At 54.5% G+C, this 10,289-nt stretch overlaps 1 protein-coding gene across 3 annotated transcripts; it reads right to left on the bottom strand.

Moving 5' to 3' along the window:
- Window positions 1-587: 587 nt before the first annotated feature.
- On the bottom strand, window positions 588-10,083 carry CATSPER1 (cation channel sperm associated 1). Of its 3 annotated transcripts, XM_088832329.1 has the most exons (12): window positions 9,099-10,083; window positions 8,000-8,212; window positions 7,154-7,267; window positions 6,832-6,988; window positions 6,491-6,582; window positions 6,214-6,357; window positions 5,994-6,057; window positions 5,782-5,854; window positions 5,608-5,668; window positions 3,810-3,885; window positions 963-1,077; window positions 588-804 (listed from the first exon to the last, which is right to left on the bottom strand). In XM_088832329.1, exons 1-12 carry the CDS (start codon window positions 10,081-10,083, stop codon window positions 778-780), a joined length of 2,121 nt encoding a protein of 706 aa, XP_088688455.1. In that variant the 3' UTR covers window positions 588-777. The 3 variants fall into 3 exon arrangements, 1 of the variants encoding a protein (XP_088688455.1); XR_016036408.1 differs by lacking the exons at window positions 3,810-3,885; window positions 5,608-5,668; window positions 5,782-5,854; ... (5 more) ...; window positions 8,000-8,212; window positions 9,099-10,083 and adding an exon at window positions 1,158-1,302 and having other exon boundaries at window positions 954-1,077; XR_016036407.1 differs by lacking the exons at window positions 3,810-3,885; window positions 5,608-5,668; window positions 5,782-5,854; ... (5 more) ...; window positions 8,000-8,212; window positions 9,099-10,083 and adding an exon at window positions 1,158-1,302 and having other exon boundaries at window positions 954-1,046.
- Window positions 10,084-10,289: the final 206 nt, after the last annotated feature.

Genomic DNA, 10,289 nt, shown 5'->3' with positions numbered 1-10,289 from the left:
GCCCACTGCCATCCTGGGCATCCTACAGGGGCGCTCATCCCTCGCTTTCCTCTACCAGAGGCTTGTCCCTGCCACACACACCCCTCTCCATCCCCACCCCAAGGCTGGGAAGACTTGAACAGCCTCCCTCCTCTCCCCTCCCCAAGGTTCTTTAGCCTGACCCCAGGCAGGACAGGCTATGGTGAGGACTTCTGCCTTCTGGGTTCAGGTTGTCCCCAGAGAGTTGGCACCCTGACAGTGGATGCTGAGGGTGGCGGTAGCCCGAGTTCCTGGGCTCTGAGCCCTCATTCCTGGAGCCTCCTGGTCCCTTGGGTTCTTGACAACCATGCGCTGTTCTAACCTGTTCTCCCGTCTCCTGGGCCAGACCGGCCTCCCTCACCGAAGCAGGATGACTGCCCACTCTCCATCCATCACTGAGCCTGGTCCACTTTCCACATCATCCCCCACCCGCCCCCGGCTGCTATGAAGGCCCTGCCAGGCCCAGCCAGGATGCCAGGCCCCAGTGGGGCAGGAGGGATCCAAGGACAAGCCTGTCACCCAGAGCACGCCCACGTATACATGCTCAGGATGCACACGCATGCGTGCACACAGGTTCCCTTGTACTTTGGCTGGGCCAGTGAGGACACAGAGCCACCTGGGGTTTTAAAACTCTGTTGCCCGCTTCCCCCCCAACCTCTGCAGGCCCAGCGATCTTTCCAGCGGATATGGGGACTTGGCCAGAGTCGGTGGATAGCCAGCCAGAGGCTGAAGTCTGGACCCAGGCTGCCTCTCTGGGGGTCACTTCCTGAAGTCCTCTTCTCCAGCCTGCCGGGGAGGGGGTGGGAAGTGATGGCGCCAGCCTCTGCTTCTGGGAGGCCCACACTGCTCTCACTCAGGCCACTTCCGGGCACAAGCGCCCGAAGCCTAGCCTTCCAGTGCCCCGCCCTCTCCATTTGGCTCCTCCCAGGTCTTGCCTGGTTCACCTCGAATGTGGTGTCCACAATCTCATCGATGACAGCAGCCTGGGAGCGGAATTTCAGCTGGTAATGCTCCACGCCAGCCACCAGCTGCAGGAAGTGGAACAGGGTCTCCAGCTGCCTGAGGGCGGTGGAGAGTGGGCAAAGCTGGGCCGTCTCAGCCCTCAGAGTGCCTCCCCACCCCTCAACCCCCACACTCACAGCACCCTGTGCCTCCATTTTCAGCCATGGCCAGCCCTTTTCTGTGTGGGCCCTCCACGGTGTATCTCCTTTTCCACATATACCCTGTGGCCCCACCATCTGCCTGGACCACGGAGAGTTCTGACGATTGTTTACTTCCCAACCACCTGCCCCTGCATCCGTCCAACCTACCCCACCCTGACTCATGCACCCACTCAGCCACCTACTGGCACACTCGCCTGGCTATCTAGCCATTGACTCATCCACAGGACCACCCCACCCTTTCCCTCACTCACCTATCTCTCCATCCACCTGCTCTTCCCTGGCCCCACCCCCACCCACTACCCATTCATTAACTCCTTCGTTGCCAGCCTGCCTTATCAATCCAGCCATCAAATAACACTGAAATCGTTGAACACTGCATGGTACTTGGAGGACACAGGAGAAAAAAAAGAAACAGCTCCTGCCATCAAGCAGCTCAGCCTGTGACAGAGCCAAGAAGGCAAACCAAGGGTGTTTACACTGTGACAAGCGTAAACCCAGGGCACCGAGGGACCCAAAGGAGGAAAGCTGATCCGGAACTAGGGCATCAGGGAAGATTTCTGGAGGAAGCATCACTGGGCTGAGCATGAAAGACACTCTGAGGGTTTGCTAGCATAGACAGGGTTCCCAGCGCCCCCAGATCTGTGAACAGTGGGGAGTGTCCTGAGGACCAGGCGAGCTTCAGGAAGGAGTTTTTAGAGGATGGAAGAATTCAAGATGAAGACACTCAGGGAAGGTCAAAATGAGGTGCCCTGACCTTAAGCAAAGGGAGGCAGGAGCCCTTACAAGGCTGCAAACTCAGAGAAGGCAGGAAAAGCCAAAACTTTTTTTTAAACAAAGATCGCTAAGTAAATAAAAAGAAAGTAGAAGGAAGAAAGATTAAAACCAACAGACAAAACAACGAAAACAAAGACCATTCTCAGGGGAGGTGAAGGTGGGCCAGTGGGGAAGAGTTTGGAGGCTGGGAAACCCCCAAAGAAAATATCACAGAGGAATCAAGTCCCAGTCCATGCTAGGGGCTGAGGAGCTGGGATGTGGAGGGCGGAGGGCAGCTGGGAGAGCAGCCAGGAGGTGAAATGAGCAGGACTGGATCTCAGTTCTTCCAGCTCTTGATAACCTATGTCTGCCGTCGGCAGCCAGAGAACATCCTAGCAGAGAAAACAGGGCGGGCAAAGGCCTGCAGGTGGACACGTTCGTGCTGTGCTGTGCGTAAAGCCAGGATGGGCCAGGGCGGTGGGGGGGTGTGTGATCACAGAGAGCTTGGGGCTCGAGCTCTGCCGGCAGCAGAGAAGAGCCTGGAAGGCTGGTTTGGAGCCAGTCTGGATGAGGTGGAGCAGGTCTGGCTTTCCGGGAGAAGGCTCTCTGGGGAACCAGGCCTGAGAGCCAGAAGTCTGTGCCAAGGACCCCCGCCATGAGCACAGCCACGAGTCCCCAGCTGTCTGGCTCCAGTCGGCCCCTCACGTTGACTTGAAATCTACCTCCCAGGCCTTTCCTGAGCTGTTTCCTGACCCACCCTCCTCATTCCTGCAGAAGTCCACCCACTCTCCGCGGCCCCAGGCAGCTCTTTAGAGAGGGTCCCTGGTGGCTCAATCGGTAAAGAATCTGCCTGCAACTCAGGAGATGCGGGTTCAGTTCCTGGGTTGGGAGGATCCCCTGGAGGAGGAAGTGGCTACCCACTCCAGTATCACTTCAGTTCAGTCACCCAGTCATATCCGACTCTGCAACCCCATGGACTGCAGCACGCCAGGCCTCCCTGTCCATCACCAACTCCCAGAGTTCACCCAAACTTATGTCCATTGAGTTGGTGATGCCATCCAGCCATCTCTTCCTCTGTCGTCCCCTTCTTCTCCTGCCTTCAATCATTCCTAGCATCAGGGTCTTTTCCAATGAGTCAGCTCTTCGCATCAGATGGCCAAAGTATTGGAGTTTCAGCTTCAACATCAGTCCTTCCAATGAATATTCAGGATCTCCTTTAGAATGGACTGGTTGGAATTCCTTGCAGCCCAAGGGACTCTCAAGAGTCTTCTCCAACACCACAGTTCAAAAGCATCAATTCTTCAGAGCTCAGGTTTCTTTATAGTCCAGCTCTCACATCCATACGTGACTACTCCAGTATATGGAGGAGGAAATGGCTGTCCACTCTTGCCTGGGAAATCCCAAGGTCAGAGGAACCTGACGGGCCATGGGGTCACAAGGATCGGACATGACTGAGTGGCTAAACCACCCCCGCCTCACGAGCTGGTGCTGATCTGTGTCCCTTTCGTGCCTCCAAAGCCCTTACAAAACCTGGTCCAGAGCAAGGGTCAGGCATGATTCTCAGGCACAAAGACGAGCAGAACTCTTGCTCCCGCAGCCTCGGTCCGCCAGCCCTGCCCTGGCCCTCGGCCTCAGGGGGGCTCTCGTGGCCCTTTAGGTGCTTCTGGTGGGATCCTCTTGGTGGTACCAGGGGACTCTGGGTGAACAGAAGCCACTCAAGGCCTCCACAGCCCACCCACAGGCTCCACATAAGCCTTAGGGCTCCACCCCTCTTCCAGAGAGGCAGGCGAAGCCCCTTTCCCTGCCGCCCACCAGTCAGGCCGCCAGGCCTCTCCCCTCAGACCTGACGCCTCCCCTCCCTTTGCATCTCCTTACTTCTCAGTCATGGCTCCAAACTTTTTCTCAATGAGCTGCTTCTGTATAGTGCGTTCACTTAGCACCTCTTTAGGCTCTGGATGTGGAGAAAGAAGGGGGAAGTCAAGCTGCTACCTGGAGACTGCCCTGGTGGTCCAGTGATTAAGACTCCATCTTCCAATGCAGGGGACACGGGTTCGATCCCTGGTCGGGGAATTGTCCCCTTCTCCTCCTGCCTTCAGCTGAAGACAAGTTGTTAAGTAATCTGAGACAATTAATTCCTCTTTTTAAGTTTTTTTTGCATTGAGTGCCCAAGATGGAGAGGGCAGGTGAGGGGCCAGGTGACACTTGAGAGCCTTTAATACTTTGGTGTTGATGATCCTAAGAATGGGATTCCAGAGTTCAGATTCTAAAGTTCTGAACATCTTTCAGCAGGAGGCAAAGCCATTGGCTCAGAATCTGTTCACCCAGAAAGTCAGGTATATAAAAATGAACATGTACAGGAAACTTCATTTTTATAGACTCTCAATCCACTTTGAGTGACTCTGGACAAGCATGTGTAACACCTTGACAAAAGCCTCAAGGACAGTTGAAATCATCTCATATAAGACCAACTGCTATAAACTTTGTACATTATTAACAGAAATGAATGTTCGGTGAATCGTAATGTGGCTAGATCTCAGAGATTGCCGGGAGAAATATCAATAACCTCAGATATGCAGATGACTCCACCCTTATGGCAGAAAGTTAAGAAGAACGAAAGAGCCTCTTGATGAAAGTGAAAGAGGAGAGTGAAAAAGTTGGCTTAAAGCTCAACATTCAAGAAACTAAGATCATGACATCTGGACCCATCACTTCATGGCAAATAGATGGGGAAACAATGGAAGCAGTGACAGTCTTTATTTGGGGGGCTCGAAAATCACTGCAGATGGTGACTGCAGCTATGAAATTAAAAGACGCTTGCTCCTTGGAAGAAAAGTTATGATCAACCTAGACAGCATATTAAAAAGCAGAGACATTGCTTTGCCAACAAAAGTCCGTCTAGTCAAAGCTATGGTTTTTCCAGTAATCATGTACAGATGTAAGAGCTGGACTATAAAGAAAGCTGAGCGCCGAAGAATTGATGCTTTTGAAGTGTGGTGCTGGAGAAGACTCTTGGAGAGTCCCTTGGACTGCAAGGAGATCCAACCAGTCAATCCTAAAGGAAATCAGTCCTGAATATTCACTGGAAGGACTGATGCTGAAGCTGAAACTCCAATACTTTGGCCACCTGATGCGAAGAGTTGACTCTTTGGAAAAGACCCTGATGCTGGGGAAGATTGAGGGCAGGAGGAGAAGGGGACGACAGAGGATGAGATGGTTGGATGGCATCACTGACTCGATGGACATGGGTTTGAGTAAACTTTGGGAGCTGGTGATGGACAGGGAGGCCTGGCGTGCTGCAGTCCGTGGGGCTGCAAAGAGTCAAACACGACTAAGTGACTGGACTGAACTGAATGTGGCGAGTTAGTTGTTTTGCAAATGGCTTTCAAGAATTGACTATCAGTGTGGCAGATAGTCGTGGAGTTCTTTGGACCGAAGTTCTAAGCTCTGAAAATTCTCCTGAGTCTCAGATTCTAAGACTCTTAAAGCTAGGCCAAGAGAATTCCCCGGTGGTCCATTGGTTGGGACTTGGCACTTTCACTCCTGGGACCTGGGTTTGATACCTGGTCAGGAAACTGAGATCTTGCAAACCACCCAGTGTGGCCAGAAATAAATAAAGAAGTAAAGTCAGTCCTGGCACTCTCTGTCTGTCCGGGAAGGAGTGGGGTGCTGGTACCTGCTTCCATGAGCTTCGTCACAGAGTCATCCAGCAGATCTTCATGGAGCTCAGCCGCCTTCTGCAAAGAAGAGGCTTCCATTCTGCCACAGTCCTGTGTCTGCCTGTCCCAGAGCACCCTCCATCCTTCCCCGCAGCTTTCCCTACGGTCCGCCTGCCCCCTCCCCTCGCTACCTCCTGCTTCACTTTCTCCAGGCCTTTGAGCAGCGCCATCTGGAAGTTATCCACCAGGACAGCAATCACCAGGCTGGGGCGAGAGACAGGAGGGGGCTGGAGGGGAGGCTGCACCCTCCTGTGGGTGCATGGTGGCAAAACCATGGTGAGAGGGAGCAGAGGGGGCGCCCCTAGGGAGCAAAGCTGGGGCGCGCAGGGGGGCGGGTCCTCACTTGAGGAAGATGAAGTACTGGATGATGATATAGATCATGAGAATCGGGATGATGTACCAGGCGCCTGGAAGAGACGGGGTGGGCTCCTTTGAGCTTTGAGTCCCTTGCCGGTCCTCACCACACCCCAGCCAGCACGGCTCAGAAGCCCCATTTGGCAGATGGGATAACTGAGCCCACCCAGACAGCCCCTGCCCTCCACCCAGCCTGAGGCCTGCCCTACCCTGAGCCCGGCTGTCCAGGTAGATGAGGGACCAGTCGTCCAGGGTGAGCATGGTGAAGAGGGTGAAGATGGTGGTGAAGATGTTCTGGAAGCGTTTGGGGTCAGAGTGGCGGAACAGTGCCCGCAGCACCACAGAGAACAGGACTGGCTGTTGAGGAGCAAACCTGGCTCATGGGGTCCCCCCCGCCTCCCCTCACTGTCCCCAGTTTCTGATCCTGCCTCACCACTCTGACCATGACAGCACCTCACGCTCCCGCCCAGCCCGCGGCACGGATACAGAGGCAGGTGAACATGAGGATGAGGATGGCGGTGATGGACGGCAAGGACCGGGCCAGGGTCCCGGTCACTTCCTGGAGGTTGGTCAGGAATCTGTGGGCAGAGGTTGAGACAGAGGCTGTGTCAGTGGGGTAGGGGTCTGTGCCCAGAAACCGATGATGATGACAGATTTTAGGCTGCCGATGACTGAGGCGGTAGGTCCCTGGTTTGCACGTTACTTTGCAGAGGGTCCCAGCCCCTCTCTGGAAAATAAGAGATAGAGCCTAGTGAAAAGCAGGAGACTCATCAGAAAAGCATTCTGAACTCTACAGCCTTGTTGTGGGCAGCTGTGGTCCTGCTAACCTGAGCCTCCGAAGGACTCGGATCGCCCGCAAGGCTCGCAGGGTCTTAAAGACCCTGAAGATGCGGAAGACGCTTTGGTTGTGGATCGCGCGTGTGGAGGAAGAGTTGACCTGTATAAGCACGAAGTCCAGCAGACCCATGACCACGATGAAGAAATCTGCAGACACAGGGGTGCCCAGGTGTCACGGACGGCTGCCCAGACCCCATCCCAGGCCCACAGCCCTCCCAGCACCAACACCCCCTGCTTTTGTCGCCTCTGGGCAGTTCAGGGGCTCCCTCCCGCTACACACACACACACACCCAGGCCCCAATCTCTACACACCCAGGTTGTTCCAGGGGTCCAAAAAGTACACGAAGCCCAGAGCAGTGATTTTGAGCACAGCTTCCACCACGTAGATGGAGAGGAAGATGTAGTCCAAGGCCGTGAAGTACCACTCTGTGAGGACCCAGGGAGGGGAGGGAGGAGCGGGCCCTCGCTTAGCCCCACCTCTGCCCCCAGCAGCCCAACCCCTGCCTCCTCCTGCTCACTGGAACCTCACTTGCAAGAAGCCATGTAGGGAGCAGCTGGCTCTTCCAATGGCTGTGTGTCTCACTTTCCTCCTCTATGAAACGGTGATAATAACAGTCCGCCTGATAGAATTTTCACGAGAATGAAATGCATTTCACATAGCAAAGGGCTTCCAAGGGAGCCTTAAACAGCTTGCAAGAAACATCAGCTCACTCTTCTTCTCCCCTTAGTTTATGGGTCCTATGGCAGGACCTTTCCTTCGATCTGCTCCCTGGAGTTTTAGGGACGGCTTTCCCAGGTTTCCCAGCTTCCTCCCTTCAGGGTCTCCTGGCCTCCAGGGCCTCCAGACCCGTCCAGCGGACATGGGTTCTGGGCCTCCTTCCCGCGCAAATCAACGTACTTAGAGCTGATGCGCCACCTGGTGGCTGTAGTCACGAACAGCACACACTCAAGCTTAGAGCTCCTGTCTCTGGCGGTCTGGTTGACTTCATCAAAACTCTCTGAGCCTCACTCTAACTGCTGGGCAATGTCGCCCACCTCCCAGGGTGAGGATCAAAAAGGCTAAGTTGTTTAAACCACCCGGAACTTGGTCAGGCTCACAGGAGGCCCAGAACATCATCAATGGCCTTCTCTACATGAACAGGGTTCCCTGGCTCTTACCGCCCCGGACCTCGACTTCAGCGAAGGTCTGAGCCACAAGCATGATGGTGTTGAGGCAGACGATGAAGATGATGAAGGTTTCAAAGGCCAGGGAGTCAACCAGTTTCCTGAGCATTCTCTGAATGCCCCAAATGAGCTGGCTTAATTTTTCCCACAACCAGTACAGGAAGTCCGAAGAGTGCACCTTCTTGTGAATCCGTGAGGCCCGGGCAACTGTAAAGGGCCAGAAAGGCAAGCTCTTGGGGACAAGGGGCCCAGGCATCTGGGCACCCTCCCAGGCCTGCCTGCCATGAGCTCACTCAGGGGCCGGCATGCTCATCCTGCGCTGGGATAGAAGTCAAGGCTTGACCCTGCCTTGCAGGTGCCAGTCGGCTTGGGATCTGAGCATATTTCAGGGGCGCAGGCTCTTACACGCCACGCTTTTTACTCACATGGCAGCTCGCACATGGAAGACCCACTCTTCCTCGCCACCCCTTCGTCTTGGTAACCTCGTCCTCTCCCTACAAGATGCTTCTGACATATCTCCCCCTCTTGACTGCCTTCTCTTCCACAGTTGGACACACATCCCTTGCTTCTTGTTCAAGAAGCTAATGCCATGTTTACTGAACTACTAGGGAACAATTTGGGCGGGATTATATGTTAACAGGCAAGGTCCTCCCTGCCCTCCAACAAGGCCCACATTCAGGCACTGGTTCCTCCCTCTGTCCTCAAGAAGGTCACAGTTTAGTGGGGGAAATGTGGACAAACAGAATCCATAGTCGTAAATGTTCTGATACCGAGGATGGACCCCTTCCCTGGGCAGCCTGGGTTTGCTTGTATAAGTGACCTACACCAGCTTTCACATTCAATAATAGGAAACATTTGAGAAGTGAACATGAGAACTAAGGTGACAGTGACTGAATTAACCAACTGATGTCTGAAGAGGTGCCTGATTCCAGGAATAAAAAATTGGAGGATGAACGGTCAGGTGCGTGAAGAGCCAATGGACTACACCTGCAGGCGAGAGCGAGCCTTGTGAAGGACGTGCCAGGCCTGACTCAGGTCTGGAACCTGGGCCAGGCAGCTGGAGTTGGGGGTAAGGGGTGAGCTCAAGACGCACCTTTGCGCTTCTGAACGTGCTCGTCTTCTTCAGGGCAGCTTTCCGAGGTTTTAGAGGAGGAGTCCTGAGGATAGACTTTGTTGGAGGTCTCGGAGGGGTGTGAGTTCACTGTACTAAGGGAACGAACCAAGTTGAAGGCTGAGCTCTTTCGGTCTGGCTTGTTGGGTTGGAAGACTGCTGGACCAGAATAGGCAGAGCTGATGGCGCCTAAGGGCACGGTGTGGGACGTGTATGAGCCAAAGAGCTGGGGGCTTCTGTGACGGTACTCGGCATGGTGGTGATCTCGGTGGGGGTAATCGTGAGGACGTGCGCTGCGCTGGTGTTCCCTGTGGTGGTGGTCACCACGGTGGTGTTTGTCGTGGTGAGGTGGGCCATGCTGGTAGGACATCATGGAGGTAGGCCTTCTGTGGTGGTGGCCACCATGATGATAGGCCTCACTGAGGTGGGAGCGGCTACTAGATTGGGTGGAGTCTTTATGGTGGTAAGCCTCATTTTGGCGATGGAGCCCACTGTAGTCAGGAACCTCAGTGTGGTGGTGAAATCCACCATGGTGGTTGGGCTCCCTGTGTTGGCGGGACCTCCCATGGTGTCTCCTGCTACCATGGTGGTGTTCATTGTCAAAGTGGTCCTCACCATAGGATTGGTGGGAGATGAGAGTGTCATGGGAAGGATCCTGGGAAAGGGATGTGGAGCGGTGGTTTCCACCATGATGGTGGGACTCACCACGACTGGGGGTGTGATAAGAGCGGTGGGCATGGCGGGAGAAGACATTTTCATGGAAGTCTTGGAATTCATCAGGGTTATGAAGTCCACCATGATGATGGGATAAGCCACGATGCTGGGGCTCACCACGGTGACGGGATGCACCTTGGTGATGGTGGTGGACTCCACCATGGCTTGGCCTTTGGTATGGGGTTGATGAGCCAGGGTGAGAGAACACATCTGAGTCATCAGTGTCTGCCTCATTTTGAGCCTTTGCAGACATGGAAGGTTGATGCGAGATTATGCTGGGAATCCTGGAATTAGGAAAGCTTAACGTGTGGGCCCAAAAGAGCCCTTCCTGGATCACCTGTCTCGCCTAATCACCTAAGCCATCACACTGGGGCTTCTAGGAAAGCCTGACTTCTCATGGAATTCTCTCCTCTATGATGTCACAGGCAGACCTCTGCTCAGGCCTAATTCCCAAATGCC

Source organism: Moschus berezovskii, chromosome 25 (genome assembly GCF_049115385.1).
Source record: "Moschus berezovskii isolate FMDL1 chromosome 25, NW_MosBer_1.0, whole genome shotgun sequence".
NCBI classification, from domain to species: domain Eukaryota; kingdom Metazoa; phylum Chordata; class Mammalia; order Artiodactyla; family Moschidae; genus Moschus; species Moschus berezovskii.
This window is presented reverse-complemented; position numbering and strand designations above follow the sequence as displayed.